We start from the raw sequence: 20,962 nt of genomic DNA, 5'->3' as shown, positions 1-20,962 counted from the left end.
TTTAGGCTGTACGAAATGATCATACAACCAAAAATTCAGTCAACTGGGCCCTGCGGTTCCATTATAGTGAACAAGGGGATAGAGGGTTGCGGGGGTGTCCCCCGCTCGCCTTGCTCACTAGGATGGGAACAGGGGTTGCGGGGGTGTCCCCTGCTTCCGGGACACTGGCAGCAAGGGACTTGAAACAAAAAATAAACATAGTATTGCACCCTGCAGGGCCAGTTCTGACCCACGTTGTAGGGACGAAACTGGCACTACAGAGTTAGATGGAAAGCGGATGCTGAAAGGTAAGTGGGGGAATGGGGGATATGTTGGGGTGTGAGGGGGGCATGGATTGGTAGGATTTTGTCTGCAGCAAAATTGGGTTTGCAGCAAAATGTACTACGGTCAATTCCACCGCTAACAATTATGCTACGGTCAAATCATGCCAATCCTGAAGTTTCATACGTAACCGTTCAGGGAGAGGATCCTTCAAGCAGCCAAGACAAAGGGAGAGATTCTATACAGCGGCCAGAGGTTCCTCATCTATCAGGACTTGCCAGCATTGACCCTCCAAAAGCACAAGCTTTCTGTTCCGTTACTACAAAACTTCAGCCTGACCAGGTTCGATATATATGGACTTTTCCACTTGGCTTACTATTCACTTCAGAGGGCAACCAGTGGAGATGCACAGCTCCACGGGAGGCGGCTAAAATCCTAGGAGTTACGCTTTGTCTACCTGGGGAGGAAGATAAGCGCAGAACTTAGCAACAGGTGCTATGAGGGGGGGGGGGTTGAAAGAGACTGAGAAAAGGCCCTCGGGGGCCCACAGGTTAAACAGGGACTGGGATGCTGTGGTCTCTATTTCCGTTGGGCCGGTTTGCTGTTCAGTTGCGATGGCAGGGGTTACTGTAAGGGTGGGGAGGGGGGAATGTGGGTCTGCACAGCGGGCTTGACCAGGTGAAGGGGTATGCCCAGTAGATTTGCCGGTGAATATGGCCACTGTTAAGCACCTTCGAGGTGTGTCTTGGTTGGCTGGGGTTCGGGTGGTTTTAATTATTAGAATTAGGTTGTCTGGACTGGCCTGAGCGAGTGTGAAGTTCTGTTTGATGGGTCCAACATGTGATTCAGCACGACAGAGACCAAAAAGCCTCCTCTGAGCCCTAATGGAACAGGGCAACAATGTATTTATTTATTTGTTTCTAAGGCGCTGAAAGCCCACAGGCATTGGGTGCTCTATGAGCCAAGCACAAGGGGAAAACCCACGTAGGGAAAACCTTTGTCCATAGAAGTTGGTGTAGCAGAAAGGCTCCCAACGTGGATCAAGAATTTCGTATCTCTGAGGTACAGCCTTTGATGGAAACGGAGTCTGTGAGTATCACAGAAGGCAGGATGTCGAGCCAGAGGAGGTCAGACGCACAGTAAGTATACAGCCAGGGAACAAAGGACAGAGCAAAGCCAGCAAGGGAGAGCCCATTTTCACAGAATAGCAAGGGGTTGAGAAGGTAGGACAGAGAATGTGGAAGTTGACACAGAGCAGAGAGAAAAAGCCAGGCATGCAGTGCAAGGCCGGAAAGCAGTGAAGGCACAAGAAGACAGAAAACGGGTAGATACAGGGCTAAGAAGGAGCATCCAAGCTTAACTGAATGGAAGTGATGCAAGGCACTCCCCTCTGTGCTGCACTAGAAACCATGTCTTCTGAGTTGGAATGAATCCCGGGTGCCATTTTGGAATAAGCTGAAACGCTGCCAGAGGTCCTGCAGAGTGACCCAACCTGCCACCATCTTGAAGGGATAAAAAACCTGTGAGGATGTCGTTTCCACCAACATTGCCAGAGGGACCAAGCGCTAGCTGAAATCCTAACAGTCATGTTTTATTGGGGTTTGCTATAGTGGCGGTCTTCCCTGGGCAGGGCACATCGGGGCGTTTCCTGGTCGGTCCCACAAATGAGGATTACAGAGGGGGGATTGATCCTCAGAGAGGCCCAGTAAGAGGGAGTCGCAGTGGCACAGCATTGTAGCTCTGTTTGGGTTAGAATTTCTTGACATATAATGTGAGGAGTCTCAATTCCAAAAGGAAGTGGACCAATCTGCTTCAGAAATAGAAGAGTATGCAAGTTGATATTGCTTCCCTGCAAGAGACCCATATGAAGAAGGAAGACACTATGAGATTAAGGTCACATGCCAAGCTGCATCCGTTTTTTTCAACCTGCCACCTGAAGAAGATGGGGGTGGGTATCCAGATGAGTGGTAGAGTCCCATTATTGGAAGGGGAGGAGGTGACCCTTTGCCTCAGTCTATCGTCCAAGCGTGGGCCAGAATTATTTTCTAAGGGCTACTCTGGGCGAGCTGGGGACGTTTGATACAGGCTGGATAGTTTTGGGTGCGACTTTGACTCTAACTGGGACACTCTAAAGGTCACTACTGGATGGTAACTCAGCCTCCCAGTGATCTTCTTAGTCAGCTGGCGCCGGCCTCATAGTTGCTTGGAGGCATGCACACCTGGCCATAAGATATAATATGTTTTTCTCGCACTAACACTGGATTTACTCTAGAGTAGACTTTTTTTGGGCAAGCAGGGACCTCCTCCAGCAGATGGAGACCACTGAGATTGGCACAATATACTTCTCAGACCATGCCCCGATGATTATTTCCCTTACTCTAGCACCAACAAAACCTAAGCCTAGACATTGAAAACTCAATCAAACTCTCCCAAAGGTCCCAGTAGTTTGTGTGGAGATTGAGGAGACCTTCTGTGACTTTTTTATTTTGCTAATAACCCGGTGGGACAGGTCGACGATATGATCAGGTGGGATGCCTTTAAAGCATATCTATGGGGGATATGAATCTCAAAATCGTCAGTACTCAATAAGGTTATAAGGGAACGGGTACACCTCCTCTCCCTGGAAGTGAAGGAAAGGGAAAAGTTATAATGAAAGACTGGCTCTCGGAAAGCATTTTGGGAACTGCAGTCGGCAAGGAAACAGATCAACATCCTGGAATCTGCTTAGGTAGAATACGCCCTGGCGCACACAAAGCAGAAATATTTGGAGGAGGGTAATACAGCGGGAAAGATATTATCTTGGAAGCTCAGGCAGAGGCATAATCGGGGGAAATAGTCAGGATATGGTGCCAGGCGGGTGATGTACTGCATGCAGACTCTGATGCTGTTCTATAGAATTCTATATGCGATGGAATGTTCCATGCCTGTTAAGATGCAAGACTGCCTGAGTGGTTGTCCCCTACAGTGATTCCCTGAGGTGTACCAGTCCCCGCTTAATCAGGAAATTATGAAGGAGGAGATACTGAAGGCTCCTCACAGCCTCATTGTATAAGCGCTTTTAAGGTAGCCTGCTCACCCAGCTTCCATCCCTGTTTAATGGATGGTCTTGTGGTGGAAGGTCTCTGGGACCATGGGGGAGGCCAAGATTTCTTTGATTCCGAAGAATGACAGAGACCCAGAACTCTGTGCCTTATATCACCCCAATGCAGTCTTAAACACAGATATTAAAGTCTATGCCAAAATACCAGTCAACAGGTTGGACAAGACCCTTTCACTTCTGAGGAGGAACAGGCAGGCTTTGTGAAGGGAAGGAAGAGAGCAGACATCAGGAAGATCATTGCTCTCACGGATGTTGCACATAGGATTTGTATCCCATCGCTGCTCCTGGACAAAGAGAAGGCATTCGACCGAGTAAAATGGGCCTTTCTCAAGCAGGTTCTGACTAGGTTACACCTAGGGGAACATTTTGTTAAAGGGGTTTTCTCCATATACTCGGTGCCAGAGCTTCTCCCTCTCCAGGGGGATGAGTCGGCGTGGTCCACTGTCACCTCTTGCTTTTTACCCTATCTGCGGAGGCCTTCACAGTGAGGATTAGATCAGAGGGAGGGATTAAGAGCATTCCATATGGGGGCAAATGTCACAAAATAGCTCTCTTTGCCGGCAATGTTCTGTTGACATTGACAGAGGCTGAATCCTCAGTGCTTCTCCTCCTTCCGATCCTGGAGGAATTTGAAGCTTGGGGGTTTAAGGTCAACCTAGATAAGAGTGAGATGCTCAATATTAACTGTTGTCAGGGAACCATGGAAATCTGCAGGGGTCAATGCCGTTCAGGTGGGCCTCAGGGTCGCTACAATACCTTGGCATTCACCTTATGTCAAATGGGGCAGGGTTATGTAAGGCAAACTACCTGTGGCTATTTGATGGATTTGCATGTGTGGGGGTCATGGGCAATCTCGTGGTTTGGCAAGATGAACATAGTGCCACGGCTACTGTTTGCCTTTCAGGCACTGCCGGTGGCGATGCCTCTGCAGACTCTTCAGAGTGTAGAGGGACATTTTCTCTTTTGTGTGGGGTGGGGGGAATGCCAGGAGAGCTAGAGCAACTCTTTGTAGACCATGGGACAGTGGAAGGCTTGCCCACCGAACATGAAGTGCTGTTACCAGGCAGCATAATTCAGAGCATTACATGACTGGGTCAACCAAAATATGACTGGAGGAGGAGATAGTGGGAAAACCGCTTTGGTATATGCCCTGGCTTCCAAGGCCAGTAGACCCCTGAGATTGTACAAGCTACCTTCAGTAAAGGCGACTATGATGGTGAGGGATGAGGCAGTCTCCCAATGGGGCGTCTCATTGTTTCTTTTCCTGTGCACGCCTAGTCACTTTGATCCTAACCTCCAACTCTAATATGACGGAAATACCTTTTATAAGTAGAGAATGGGAGGGTGTACATTTTTGGCACATCTTTTTAAACAGGGCCAAATTCACTTGTTCGAGTCCTGCAAGACCACCTTCCGGTGGGTGAGAGGGAAGGGTTCCAGTTTTGGCAATTGAGGCACTGGGCGCCACAGCTGCACAACAAGAATGTGGCAACCAGAGTTTGGTTTTGTTTCTGAGACGTGGGTGGGGCTCCACAGTGACATCACTGTGTTGTTGACCTGAGCATTGACCCTCCTACTTAGAGGACGGTCAATGCTCAGAGGCTAGAACTGACACTCCTGGCCCTCCCTCAGCTCCCTGCCCCCTGTCCTATCTCTTTCACAGACTGGGGTGGGGTTTGCAAAGTCTGAGTCCACCCTGGTCTGTCTGGGCGAAAATAAGGATGCCTCAGGCGCGTTTCTTTCTTAACGCCCCTAGGCATCCTTTTCAGCTGGGTTTATCGGCTTTCATGCGGGCCTGGGAGGAATGGCTGAGAGCAGCACTCACGCTGCACATTAAGTGCAGCCCCCACCATGTCCATGAGTAACATGATTTTACTGTTACTCATGGACATGGTGGGCGGTGTCATTGTTGGTGGGGCTCCGCCCCTTCCGCCCCCATGGGCCAGCTGCCACTGCACGGTCCCATCCAGCCAGAGATCATCACAACTGTATTGCTATTATGTAGTAGTGCCTCAGTATGGAATTACTGCCAGTGCTATGGTATGCCTACAGCAGAAATACAACCAAAGTCAGACACAATACATCTCAATCAGCAATTCACTTACTGTCAGTAGCAGGTTTCCGTCAACAGTATCTTGGTGAATGCATTTCATTGTGGGTTGATAGTTTCCTTTTCTATAAAGACTATTTTATTGACTATCAGAGGAAATTAATTATGCTGCTTTGGATCATCTAGCAATTATCCAGCTCTTGCACAGTACCTTTTTCATGCTTCATAGTAGATCACTGTTAAGACAAATCACATAGTATTGTCATTACACCTGTACTACGTGCAACTGTCACTGGCTGACATCAATTTAACTGCAGCTGGAGATTTTTTTAATTTGAGTGGCGTAAAATATTTTCCATAAATATCACGGACCAACCAAGGGCAGTATGATGGGGTTCTCCCACCAAGAAAATGTTTTGAATAACGGATTAAAATGTGCATTTTACAGCACACTTTAAGTGATAAATTGGATACAATTTGCAATTGGTTTTGAAGGGTAACCCATGGAAACATCCATTAGATGCAAGTCACCAACAGTCCACAAGAGGATTTCCTAGCGCATTTTCATGATGCGTTTGTACACAATAAATGGCATAATAAAAACTAGTTCTCACTCGCTATACATTTCCATGATGGCTTCCCCAACATATGCAAGTATTTCCATGTAGGAACATACTCATGTTTGCTTTGAGCACAATGGCAGTAATGATACAATAAGACAACATGCCCACACTGGTTATGCCAATGTATGGCAGCATATCCATGTAAGAACACAGTTCATTTGAATTTGCCATTTAAAAATGCCATGCCACAATATGAAAGCATGTCCAAACTGGCTGCAACAAAATGAAGTCTAGCCACGTAATAAAGCTAACCAGTGAAAATCGCCATGCCAAAGTAAGAAATAGCTAGACTGGGTGTATCAAATATGAGTCCAGCCACGTAATAACAAATCATTCTTACTATATCTTTAATGCTCTGTAAACCAACGCTAAAGAAATAGATTGGCTGCACCAAAATGGCAGTCTAGCTGCATAATTCAATGTATCATGCTTGCTTTATCACTGATGCCCAATAAAATATCTCATTCCACAGTAAGAAATATCTGCACCGAAATGTCAGTCTAGCCAAGTAATAACACTTAAAATGTTTGCTTTTCCAAAGAAGCCCAAAAGAAAATGTCATGCCAGAGTAAGACATGGCTAGACTGGCTGCACCAAATTCCAGTCTAGCCACATAATAACACACCATGCTTGCTTTATCAAAGAAGTCTCATAATAAATGTAATGCAGAAGGAAGAAATGGCCACACCAAAATGCTAGTCTAGCCATGTAACAGCACTTATCATGTTATGATATGATTGGTTATTTATAACACGCTTAATACCCGGAAGTTTCTAAGCACGGACCCGGGGATCGAACCTGTGTTACTCCCCATCGTCTTGCTTCTAAGCCAAGCGCGTTCACCCTGAGCTATCCTCCCGAGAAGGGGAGGTCTTATGCTTTCTTCATCATAAATGCCCAGTAAAAAATGCCATGCCAAAGTAAGACATTGCTAGACTGGTTGCACAAAAATACGAGTACAGCCATGTAAAAACACATCATGCTTACTATATCATACATGCCCAAACCGGCCCAACAAAAGCGCACACCACACACATTGAAGCAGCATTCTCCCACTCATTCACACAACATTCAGTTGCATACCAATACACCATACACCATTGATACGTGCACCCATCACCCAGCCGTGCATCATACACTCATTCTTTGATACATGCAAACATATATAATAGAGATATTTCTTACCTTTAGCCCCAGTACTGACTTTGCTCCTCGCCATGAGCAGGCCTCCAAGGAAACAGGGATGCACTCTGGCTTGCACGCCTTACAAACAGGAACCAGGAAGCAAAGAGTGCTTCCTGGATCCTGCTCACGTGCTCAGGAGTTGGAGCACGCCCATGTCACTGCCTGGAACTGGCTGAATATTCATGCATATTCTGATTTGAAGATCTCCGGCCTTCATCCCCAATAGGCCATGCAAGGCGGGGGAAGCAAAACACTCATCCTTACTTGGTCCATTGGACATGCGCGCTGGGAACAAATACTGTCAAAGGTAAAACACGTTTACTTCTGACAGTTTAAGCCAGCCCAGGAGCATTCCCTCAGTTCCAGAGAGCACTGGGATGGTTCGGTTGTTCCATAATGGAAAAGGGTACTGGTGGTTTAGTACCACCTTCCCCATTGTGTACTAGTCACCACTGCAGAGCCATATGTCTCGCTCTTTTCTAACCATCTCAAGACACCAATTGGTCTAGATGTTTCTATTCAAAACATATATTACCCAATGTAGCTCAATATTGTCATGCTGGCTTTGGAACAGGAAATACCCATGGTTCTCTACATGAGCACCTGCCATGTGCTCGGATTGCTTTCTCTTAGCTCTTGTTTCTTTTATCAGGAAAAATGATACCAGAAGAGTATTCACATTCTCGGCTGGAAGCTCTACTCGCTGCACTCTTGGAGAAGACTACATATATATGAAGGCATTCATAACAGTCTGGGTGGAAAAATGCATACGAGGATGCTGCCACTCATCACCAAATATCACTTTGAGGCTCAACGATTTAGGTAGGTGCAGCTTGGATCTGATTGCTCGTCCACACTCATTGTGTTTTAAGGGCCACTGCTTGTGCTTCTCTATTGAATGATACTGACAATTTATATCAGATTGAATAATTTCTTCGTGCCTAAATAATATGTATTATTAATGAATGCCCGCCGCAATTGTATCAGACTTGAAGTGATGGGTAACCTGTGACACTCCAGAGATTCAGGTCTATAGCTCCCATCAGGCATAGGCAGCATAATGAATGGTGAGGGATCATGGGGGTCATAGTCCAAAACTTCTGCAGGGCTGCTGGTTGCACACAACTGGATTAAAGTCTGGGTTCCACGCACTGAGAATCGAATCAGTGACCTGCAGATTTCATACACATATCCCACCATCTGACAGCTAATCCAGTGAGCTTGGTGGGAATCGTCTCAGTGACTGAAGAAAACCATAACAGGCAGTATTCTTTAAACCGGAGGACTCTGGGCACTAACATTCATTCCTAACTCGGTGCTACTCGGTCTGTTGACCTCAGAAAGATACAAGTCTGAGTGGTCCTTCTGGTAGTTGACCCAAACACAGATCCTCCAAGCGGATGTATGAGCCACAAAGCCATGCATACAACTAAAGCTCGAGAACCAGCTCTTCTGTGCACACATACAGGATATCGAAAAACGTGAGACTTCTGTATCTTCTGTGATAGGGGAATTATTTTACTAAATTTGGACCTAACACCAAGGGGACATAGCCCTCTCTGCGGTGGAGTCATTTTCCTTTAGAATCAGCACCACCACATAGTATGGCATGTGAAATGTAATAAGCATGATCAGTGGTTTAGGGTGCTGGCTACATCTATATCTATATATCTGAGAGGCTGTATTAGTGAAGGGCATGAGAGGCATGCCAATAGTTGCTGCATGCATGGAGAGGGGCTAGTGGACAATGCTGCATGTTGTTAGCTAATGATACCAAGTAATTCTGAAGGGTTGTGTCTCCTTTCATTTTCGTTCGGATTCCCACTAAATGATATGATATGATATGATAGTTTATTTATATAGCGCCTATACACAATGTGTTTCAAAGTGCTTCAAGGCAAGCGAGGGAACAAGGGAAAATACAATGACATTATTACAGGCCATGAACAGTAATATTAGATTAGATATGGGAAGGCTACTCGCGCTCAAAACACCCCTGTAGTTGAGACAAGTACTCTAATATTAGCTATATATCACTGCAATAAATCAGTTAGTTCTGAAGGTATGTATTTATTCTTCAATTGCAAGCAGCCGACACGTGTTTCGACCTCCCGGTCGTCTTCAAGGCAGAAATGTCAACAAGGTATATCCCCTGGAACGGTGTTTGATTGTCCTAAAGTCGATGTACCATGAGTTATTCATTGGTTCTTCAAGCAATGAAAGTGCTATATAGAGATATAATTGTCTAGAGAATTGTCTAAGGCTCTGTTATATGTAAGCTGACTCATGATATAGGGCTAAGGCATAACCCTAACAAGATGTTTACAGACCACGGAACTGAAATTTCACAACCAACTACACTTAGGAAGTGACACATTATATCACTTTCATTGCTTGAAAAACCATTGCCTTGAAGACGACCGGGAGGTCGAAACACGTGTCGGCTGCTTGCAATTGAAGAATAAATACATACCTTCAGAACTAACTGATTTATTGCAGTGATATATGGCTAATATTAGAGAACTCGTCTCAACTACAGGGGTGTTTTGAGCGTGAGTAGACTTCCCATATCTAATCTATATGCTCATATATATGAGGAAAGGTGAATAGGAACCCAGAGGACAAACCTCTGGCGTCAAATGGAGGTGTGGAAGAGTTGCAGTGTACTTCCCATTGCGGGTGTACACAATTCCTACTAATATTGGGAAGAGGGCATCTGCAGGAACATGGCCATGACCATGATGAATTGTCAAAGTACCAACATTCAACCACTTTGTCCATCATGAAACAGAAATACCTCAAGGTTGCCAGACATCTTTAGACAGAAAGACTCAATGTCCTGTTTCCATTTTAGTAAAAGCATTGTAGGGCCTAACAAACTGAAGCTTAATGTAAATCTGCTACCACCACCCGTACCAACTCATGACAATAAAGTGCAGACTTTGAGACCCACTGCTGCTATTCTGGTCCCAAAACCCCAAGCACCCACATGGACCTGATGTACCTGAGTGCAAGACTGACCCGATGACCCTGAGTGGCTAGATGAGCCCTAAGTGTCCAGCCACCAATGCTCAAACATCATTGGCCATTTAAGTTAGCTAAACTTGCCAGTCATGCCACTTAATTAAATTATTGGCTTTTTTGCTGGCTCTTTATGTAAACATCTTTTTTGAAGGCCTGCATTTTTTAATTAAAATAACTTTTCTTTTCAATATTTTGATGGTGCAAGATTTTTCATTCAAGGGTCTTTTTGAGTGGTTGCCATTGAAGAGCTATTTCGTCAGCTACTTGATGAAATGTTGTGTTACAGCCTACGTTTAGGAAGCAAGACTGAGATAGCTTGACCAGACATGTGGGTTTTGTAGAATCTAAGAAGGACCACGAGTCAAGGTGCAGTGGACCTAAAAGCAGTAGAACGGAGAATTTCTTTACGAAATATGTTTGAGCAATCTGGTAAGAGGTGCTGCCGACTACCAACTTACATTTAGTAATGTTTGGGATCTTTAACAAATTAAGTGAGTGAATAGCGTTGGGGACTTGATCAGATCTATGCAATGCCAAAATGATCACTACAGAGGCAATTATGCATTTGCTGAAGCTCTGCCAAAAGATAGATAGGAGGTCGCAGATAAGTGCTGTTATCATAATCAGCCATGACACATGCATTTAGGGCTAGAAAAATGTAGAAAGGGAAGAATCTAATGCAACAGTCTAGTGAATGAAGTGTAAATCAGTGGTAGTTTTTACTTGGGCTGTATAGAAAGTGAGTCACTAAGCGTGAAGCCAAAGGTAAGGACCAAGCCTACTGGATTGGGTCAGATGCTCATTGATGGGCCCAAAGCCAAGGGCACAGTAGTGCATCAGGGTTCTCAGTGAGCAAGATCACTGATTTGGTAGAATGCAAGTTGTGTTGACAATGCGACATCCAAACTGGATGTCTATAAATCAAGAAAGGAGTCTGGAATCAATACAGATTTTGTCTGCAGAGGAATTGGCTATTGCAATGCACATACCGGAAAAGTGAAAAGAACAAACCTAACATATAGCCAAATGGGGCTACACAGAAAAGCAGATTAGCCTGAGCTTTAAATTGTGGTAGAACTACTGATTGAAAGTCATCAGCAAGAAATGCACCTACTCACTCAAAAACCAACAAGGTGACTTTCTATTTCAGTCAAATATTTGAGAAGGATAAGATGTTTGTTTCAAGTGCAACTGGTGAACAAACCACAATCAGTGTTCATCTAAGGCCACCATCAGCCTCCACATGCAGGCCCTCGACAAGGGAAGTAACCAACACCACAATGCTCATGCAACCTCTAAAGTGTGCCCTGGGGGACCCTCCATGCCAGCAACAACATCCACATCCACCAATATGCAAATGGCACACAACAGTTCCTGAAGATATCATCCAGACATTTACCAACTCAAAGTATGCATCGGTCTGATCCAGGCATGGATGTCCAGTGCTTACTCCTCTAAAGATAGAATTGATGCTTCTCACCAGCAACAGCAAGCAACCTAACATCAGGTCCTAGCGCTGTTTTCCATGTACTTCAGGAGCTTTACCCATCAGCTGAGACCCTGTACCATGTTCTTGCAGTCTATATAGACAGATACCCCTCCTTCAAAACATGCATAGCAAAGAAAACACAGTCAGAATGATGCCACCTATCCCTCCTTTGGAACACCAGCCCATTCCTGTGATATACCTGCTGCAGATCCATCATACAGGCACTGGTCCTCTCATCTGCATGTTGGAAACACTCTTTGCCTGGCCCATCCACCACCATCCTAAAAGCTATGAAAGCATGATGTAAATCGATGCCTGTCTCGTGTAAGGCCTCTGCAAATTACCACATATTACCCACATTCATTGAACCTTTCTTGCTACCTCTCTACATGTGCATCACCTTCAAATCCAGCTGTATCTAATCAGCCTCAGAAGGCATCACTCATGGGGGGATCCAGAAAAGCTACTGGGAAAATTGTGAGTAAAGAGAGAACTAATTGAGTTGAACGAGCTGGAAACATCAAAATGGATCCTGTGGGTCCACCACACCAGGGCACAGAAGACGCCATCATGGAGGTGAGACTTAAAAATGAGGTAAGATACTTGTACATTTGGAGGGAGGGAGTAATGCTTAATCTGATAAGGGAGATGCTTAAGTCTTTCAAGATAAAGAAAAAGGATCTGGGGAAAATTTTGATATACCTCTTTATATATTTTCCAATGCTTACACTACTCTGAAGAGTTTCTTTCTGTTCTACACTTAAGCCAAATTCATTATCTAAAGAATAGATCTTTGTGCTATTTGCAGAATGAAGTAATCCAGGAATTAGCTGTGTTGTGTAAAGCCAATTTGTTGTCGATTTTGATAACTAGGACAGCATTTAAAATTGGGGGAGAAAGACAGCAACGATAGGGAAGCACTACATAACATATGCAAATGAGTGTATATTGAAACCTTGTAGCAAAGCTATAATGGGGTCAGAATGTGCTGCCACTTGAGGCGAGACGCGTAACTTGCAAGTGGATACATACGGCCACTGGAGGCAAATGCTTTGTCGGCCAGTCTCTCCTCCTCCTACCGCACACTAGATAGACCACAGTGATCTGAGCACTATGCTTCTCCTGAATGGGCCAATTTGGCAACACTGCATAGAGGGTGTGGCCTAGCCCAACCTCTTTTGATGCGTCCACTGGCAATGGCCTATGCTTGACAGAATCACGAGGAATGCATTGCCTAAAAATTAAGTAGTTGCGAAAAACAGCAGCTGACTGATATGTCAATTTCTTATTTATTTTTCTCAAGCATTGGGTATTTATAATGCGCCTATACACAATGTTTCAAGGCGCAACAAGGCAAGCGGGACGTACTGGGATGACAAAACAAAAAACGGTCCTACTAGGCCTTGTGACATTCGGATCGTGCAAGTGCAGTAACAAGATGTGCAGGGGAGAGGGTGGAAGTGCAGGTCAGGGCGGAAGGGCCCGTGGGATAAGCGAGTGCCAGGGGAGGCCAGGTGGATAAATTCAGGAAATGCATGGAATGCACGGAATTCAGTTCTATGTTCTAAGTTCAAGGTAAGGGGCTGGAAGGGCTCAGGGGGTGCAAGCCCAGCCAGGCCAGTGCACGGTGAGGGGGCCCGGAAGGGCAAGTGCAGGTTAAGGAGGGTGGTTCAGGTGAGACCAAATGCAGTGTTAAACTGGACGAGGAGGGCCTGGTGCCCTGTAACAATTAGAAGGAACCAGGCAGTCAGTCAAGCAGCATAACAGGGACATTCACAGGGGAGGGGTGAAGGAAGGAAGAAGATTTTAAAGGACAAATAAGATTAGTCAGTTTATAGAGCCATTGAGGTAAAAATATTTTTTGGTTGGGTACTCTCTATATTAAAAGAGAAGGAGGTCAAATTCACTGTTAATGTAGACCTGTCAGAGTGTGATTGAAAAGACACCCGGAAGGCATTTATTTAGAAATTGGTCATTTGTAAGGTGCCCACAGAACAGGCTCTCTTCGTGTTGCCCAAGGAGAAGCGAGTTGGGGTGGGAGCAGTTCATTCACAGTCCTTGGCCCTTCAGATCTGGTAGTTACAGAGAGGAGGGAAAAAAGGAAGAGATTGAGCGTAAACAAGCAGGAGTGTTTCAAGGATACAAGTGAGTCTTACTCAATCAGTTGCAAGTTCTTTGATATGCACAAAGAGGGGGGCTGACGTAGACACAAAAAAGCAGGGGACCCGGTTTCCAGTGAATCTGGAGATACACACTGCGAATCATGCATTGGAATATAGTTAGAGTAAGACATGGGCTCATAGCGTTGCATATTAATGTTGTGCTGAAGGTGGTCTGTCCAAGTGCATGGGATCAGTGATGAAACATCAATGGTCGAAATCTGGTTGCTAAGGTGACACATTTACCAGACTCCGGGCCTCTGAGAAGAAGGCTTCTCGGAGAGGCAATGGAACCAAAATATTACATCTCCCAGAATAGACAAACCGGAGCAGGACAGAGTTATTAAGGTGATGCTGTAAGAGAGGACATGGGTAAAGCAAGGCTACCTGTCTAGAGGCCTACATGGACGCAATATGTCCAGTGGAAGGAAAGCATAAAATAAGAATGCCATTTATAACATGGCCTAGTAGTTAGGTCGAGTTTGTTTGTCCATTTTCACGAACAAACCCAGGCTTTCCTTATGTTAAAAAGATTATGGGCCTCATTCCGAGAATGGAGGTAGCCATGGCGCTATTTGCACCATGGCTACCGGGTCCGGCACCGGTCTTGTTCAATGGGGACTTACCGGTGAATTCCGACCATGGAGGGACCGGTAAGTCCCCATTGAACAAACCATTCCCATTCCCATATGAGCCCCCATAGGGCTCAATGGGAATGGGGAGGGTGCTAATAACGGGGTGGCGAATGGCAAGCCCGTTATTAGCGCCCTGGTCCCTTAGTGGGACCCATAAAGGACGTGTGGTTCGACCACACGTCCCTTACGGTTCCCGCTAAGGGACCTCGGAATTGGCCAGTAGGGGATTACCGGCACCAGTCTCCTTACCGGTGCTGGTAATCCTTTACCGCCCAACTCATAATGACCCCCTATGTGTTTGAAAGAAGGTGGAATATTGGTGATACTTTAAACTTCCCATCATTATAGAAACGATCAAAACAATATCACTAAACAGTTCAAAGGACAGCGTCACTTTCCATTTTCTGGAGAAAAAAAATTGAAATTACATATTTTCACATATCTTTGGTAAATTTGAAACAGTACAAAAAATGAAACTTTTCTTATTCGGTTCCTCAACTTTGCCCGCTTGAAGGAAATGCTTTTGACCACCAGTGAGTAATTTCCTGGCAAGATAAGGCAGGACGCAACATAGATAACTGAAGCCACAATAAGATAGGAGCCCAGAAAGGAAACCAGAAATTCGCCGTTAAGGCTAGGATTTAGCAATATCTGAAAATCATATACAAGACTGGAGTGCCCGTGTTCCCTAAGCTTTGCACATGTGCACTGCATGTTGCCCAGAATTTGCACTGGGTCAAACATTCCCTTTCTGCAAAAATCCATTGCAGCTTTATCCATTGTTACCCTGGTGAAGATGCTGTTGCAAAACTGCATTGCAGCTGCGTAAAATGCATGCCCTGTAGACCCAGAGCTCTGTGTAAGGTGAAGACCCTACACAAAGATGAAGTGTGGTAATTAAGCGTTAATAATGGTGCCTCACCAGGGCACGTGCAAACTCCGGGTGAGCAAATCATGCATAAGGCTCCCAGTTGCACCTGTCTTTATTCATTTTCTTAACATTTTCTAAGCATATATATGTATTTAAATTTTGCTCTGTAACAAAATTAGTTGCAACCAGTATTCTTCCACATTTATTCATTTGGAAAGTTGCCATTAGCGCCTAGATGCCTGTAATGGCACATCAAGGGACACAAAAAGAGCTGGACTTCTGCAGACCGAGTTCCCTTTTCATTTTCAGTATAAATGGGGCATAATTACAAAACGTTGTCCCGGTGCAAGTGACGTTTTGCACAGCATGGGCAAGGACAAAAGTTGCCCTCCTGCAAAAAACATATGCTTTCCGTTCATTTTTTTAACAGGGCAATGTATGCCCAGGTGCCACTAGGACAAAGCATTATCACTAGGGCAAACATTGACCTTGTGCAAATGTGCACTTAAAGAATACATATATGTATTAGGGCAAAGTTTGCCCTTGTCCTTATACTATGTAAAATTGAACTTGCACATGTTAAAAATTTCTGTAACTTAGCAACATGGGTAACATATAGAAAGGATCAATTACAAATCAAAGAAAGTTTCAATCACACATTACTACATATGACAACACTTACAGACAGATAGCATGAAGTGTGAAAAGGATGCTAGTCATCCAGAAACGCACTTTAAACTAAATAAAAAATAAATAAAAAGATATCGTTCACTTGATTTGTCTTGTATATTGGGAGCAAATGCAGCGGGACAGCAAAAAATGAAATGAATCACCATTGTTGCTACTTGAACACACACACGCAAAAAAACTCATCTTGCATATAAAGCCACACCCTTTACCTTGAAACTAATCGACGATCCTTGAAAACAATGAAATGATCCTTTAATTTCTGCTGACCAAAGCCACATATCCATGGACCTCAATACACTAAAATGCCAGGAGTAGCGGAAGGGATATCGCATGTCAGATGACCTCACAGGAAGTATCGTCACATGAACTTTGACCCTGATGATATCACAGAAAGTGGTGTCATATGACCCTAGGCCCCAGTGACATCACACATTGCAATAACATTTACAATTACTGTACCATTTGCAACCATATGTTAACTATGGCGCTGCCTCAATATGCCCTGTGTGCTGCAAGATGTTCAGGGGCGCAACCTGCAAAACTGTCACAGGCCAGTGGCAGTTTTTTCTTATGCCATTGCAGCCTTATATGGTTGTTACTTTAACCTCAAACCAGCTGAACATTCATGTGCCTGCATACTCATAATATGCTAAATGCAGCCTCAAATGCCCAGACACTGCTATGATATGATAAATGCTGACTCATATGCCCAAGTACTGCATTATTTTGCCAGACAATTCCTTATATGCCTTATATAGTAACTGTGTGCAAAAAAGTCCAAGTGCTAATAGCCAAACCAAATGCAGCCTCAAGTGCTCAAGTACTCCAGATTTATGCCAGCTATAAACATCACATATAAGATACAGCCTCACATATCCAGGTATTTTCATCACATGTCCAGTGTAAGCTCATTCGTCCAGGCACAACCTTGTGCAACTGGGCCATCCATTCCCCCTCCCCATACTTACAGAATGAAGACAAATGGCCATTTAGTCAAAAATGTCACAGCGGGCCAGAATGTATATTCGGCAGGCGACGGGGGTGATGTTCGTGTGTTATGAATGCACATTTAAGGGGAAATGATTCAACTTTTTGGCTGAGAAACTGAACTGCATCACCTTTCTGTGATCGCAATTTGAGCAGTGAAGGAAAATAAGACACAATAAGGAAAAGTGATTTACCCAGGACACAATTTCGTCAAATAGCGAAGCATGATTTTTTTAGAATATCCAGTTTACAAGGTAGGCCATCCTAAATGTACGTCAAAATACTAATATTCTAATATAATTGAAAAGAAGCAGGTCCACACAGGTAGGGGGTTTTCTTCTTCTTTATTAACAAGAAGTTACCAAGCAGAGACCTCCAGCTTCAGTTAGCTCCTTCACCAACTTCCAACTGAAAATATTCTAAGGTAAACAGTTCCAACATGGAACTCCACGCTGTGAGGTTCCATGGCCTAAGCATAACAGGTACAACACGTCTCCTTTCCTCAACTTATGTACACGTTATTTACATTTGTGTGGTTGGTTTTGTCCCTTCCCCTTTATGTTGACAAATGTTTTATCTCTATCACTTTCTTTTAATCACCGCCATCCTGGGCAGACTCCACACCTGACCTCCACATACTCTCATCGCACCTCTCAACACTTCCATCACATGCGCAGGATCCGAATACAACTCCCCTTTCTTCCACACCACTCCTTTCTGAATTCGTACCCAGTCTCCCACACACATATCCACTCTCTTTTGTCCACTATGTTCATTCTCCTTTCTCACCCAGGCATCTTTCTTTACAGCATTCTCCTCATCTCCCCACCACATAATAATAATAATAATAATAATAATAATAATAATAATAATAATAATAATAATAATAATCAATCTCCGTCAGCCTCCCTAGACAAGGAGGCAAAACTTTGGTATTGGCTTTCCTCCCCCTCATCAACTGAAATGGACTCCACCCCGTGGCCGCCTGGGGAGCAATACACAATGCATACATCCTCTCCCTGACAGAAACCTTTTTACCTTTTTAACTTTTCCACAAACATGCTCCATCCTCACTGCCTCCATCACGCACTTGTTTACTTTTTCCACAGTACCGTTCCCTTCAGGATGATACACTGTCGTCTTCTTATGTTTCACACCACTGTGCTTGAGATACTCCTCAAAGCACCCTCCAAAAATCTGTCTGTCATTATCCGTAAAAACAGAACAAGGTAAACCTTCTCTCTCAAATACGCTCTGTAGGAATTCCACCACAGCATCTTGAACTCCATCGTGATAATAAATCAATACGATTTAAAACCCATTTCCAATTACCTCCACCAAGGTCGACAGGACCCAAAATATCCAAAGCCAAGTCACACCACACTTTCTCTTTGATGTCCACCTTTACCATGGGCTGTGAATGCGACACCACACCTTTACCCGACTTTTTACACTCAACACATTTCCCAAGAACTCTCTCTTTATTGTGGTGAAACCCAAGTCACCAATACTCACTCCTTAACACCGTTTTGGTTGTGGTGATTTCCAGGTGACCCTGAGTGGCAATCTCCACTATCCTCTTCGGCATGCTCTTAGGAACAACTGCACAGTCCCGTTGGTACAAAATTCCCTTTTTTGTACTTTGTTCCGAGTGCACTTCCCAAAACACCCTCTCTTCATTGCACAACAATTTCTTCTCGGCCAACCTTGTCCCACAAATCCAATCACTCTTTCCAAAATGTTCTCCTCCCTCACAGCTCTACTCCACTCTTCCTGGGACACAACTCCATCATGTGTCACAAACATGGTATCTGGGTTTTCCAATACCATACCTTCATGGTCACCACCCAACCTCGACAAATGATCTGCTAACACATCCTCTTCTCTTGGTATGACCACCATGACAAATGTGTGACCCTGAATTCTGGTCACCCATTCAGCTAATTTTCTCAGTACTTTGTCCAACCCTTTCTATTCAAATGCACCTTTAAGGGTTTGTGATCCATCTTTATAGTAAATTCTGCTCCCCACACAAAGTTCAAAAGATGTTCTACTGCCCAATGACAAGCAAGAGCTTCCTTTTCTAGGACAGAGTAGTTTTTTCTGCTCCTCTCAGCATCCTTGAAGCATTCCCGATCACATGCTCTAGACCATCCTCACCAATTTGCGATAAGACTGCGCCAATGCCACTATTGATGGCATTCACTGTCATACACACCTTTTTCGAGTATCAAACTTCAGAAGTAGCTTTGCCAAATCTATTCTACTGTTGATTTCCTCAAAATCCCTTTCACATTCCACATCCCACACAAACTCTGCTCCTTTCTTTAATAAGCTACTTATCTTCAACACCCGGCCTGCGAAACTCTGCACACAAATCTGATAAAATTTGATCGTTCCTAAAAATGACCTCAATTCACCCTTATCCTTTGTTGATCGCACCTTTGTAGAGAAGGAACCAAGCGCCTCCACCGCAGCCATCTCGCCCATCTTACCTATATCTTAGGAACCAGAGTGTCAGACACGTGTGGTACCAGTGAAAATACAGATACCAAAGACAATCCTGGAAGCAAGGTTCCCATTGAGAAAGCCATACTTGCATACGAGACAGTATGATGGTCATTTGAAGGAAATCCCAAAAGAAGCAGAGCGAATAAATAAAGGAGAAAAATGGTGACATCACACACGAAACAAACTGACGTGCATAGAAGAGATGCAGAGACAAGAGAATGTAGATATTCTATAAGGCATCAAGAAGGTATCAAAGATAAGTGACATCTTGGGCTCAAGATGAAGAAACTTATGCTACAGAAACGATGAAGATATCAAGTAATTTTACATGTGTACATATGCAAAAAAGCGCAAGCAGGTGAAGTATTCTTGAGGCTAGCTAAGTAGCGAATAGATTGGTTTGGTTTGTTTATTTGTAAAGCGCAGCCCAACCCTCTGGTAACTGGGCGATATGAATCTTTCAGCTCAACAGTGGTTACATGATGTAAAGATTGTGGCATGCACCTACGTATACATATATAGAAGTGAGTAAAGAATGAATGTTTCCACTATGTGTTATAGCAGAGCTTGACCAGAAAAGGAAGGCCTTTGCAGTGTGTCGCAGTTGAAAAACAATTAAATTACAAAGTGAATCTCAGAAAAGCAAGGCTCCTGTTCAGAATATATGGACAAAAACAAGGAAGACGTCAGGAGCCTATTTAAAAATAGTATTTTAAATGCACTAGAGCTCGAATTTGTGGTCTTCAGTCACGAGGAAGGATGAAGTTGGACAAATATGATTAAGCACACCTACGCAGGGTGGCAGAGCGTGCCTCTACTCCCATGAATTCTCCAGAACAAAGAACACTCCCAAGGACAAGTTGAAAGTCTTAATTGACAGCAGACCACTGAGGTGATGATAGATGATATGCTAATTGGTGGGAAACTATGGTTATGACCAGCTCACCAGCACCTGGAAGTGAAATCTGCGTGCTGCTAATGTAGGATGGAAAAGTACTGACAGATGTAAGAGAGCCAACCAATTATACGGGGCTGTGTAATTAAGGGTCCTATAGTTTGTGTAACCAATAGGACGTTGTCTATTTAGTGACATTCATAGTGACCTATGTGGGGAACTAAGGGGAGGCCTTAGTTGCCCCACCTGATGTTAAAGAACCTATCACTTTCTCAGACTAGTATGGAATGTATACTTAGATGTTCCCTTAGATCCAATCGCTCTCCTCACCAGGTTTTTATAGTTTGCTACATAGGATGATGTAAGCAAATACGTAGTATGTTGAGATTATGAAAGAAAAGTACACTTTTTTTTGATGCATTGAGTTAGAGACCATGCTGTGCCAAGATCTTTTGATGTCATTGTACTCTCTGTTTAAAATA

The 20,962-nt window shown here is 44.2% G+C and overlaps 1 protein-coding gene across 1 annotated transcript in view; it reads left to right on the top strand.

The window, feature by feature from the left end:
- Positions 1-20,962, top strand: part of IL12RB1 (interleukin 12 receptor subunit beta 1) — a 448,922-nt gene that overhangs the window by 185,247 nt on the left and 242,713 nt on the right. Inside the window, exon 5 of the mRNA XM_069649246.1 lies at positions 7,872-8,041. Within this exon, the coding sequence (XP_069505347.1) occupies positions 7,872-8,041 (170 nt within the window). The remainder of the gene's footprint in view (positions 1-7,871; positions 8,042-20,962) is intronic.

Source organism: Ambystoma mexicanum, chromosome 1p (genome assembly GCF_040938575.1).
Source record: "Ambystoma mexicanum isolate Mex_15411 chromosome 1p, UKY_AmexF1_1, whole genome shotgun sequence".
NCBI classification, from domain to species: domain Eukaryota; kingdom Metazoa; phylum Chordata; class Amphibia; order Caudata; family Ambystomatidae; genus Ambystoma; species Ambystoma mexicanum.
This window is presented reverse-complemented; position numbering and strand designations above follow the sequence as displayed.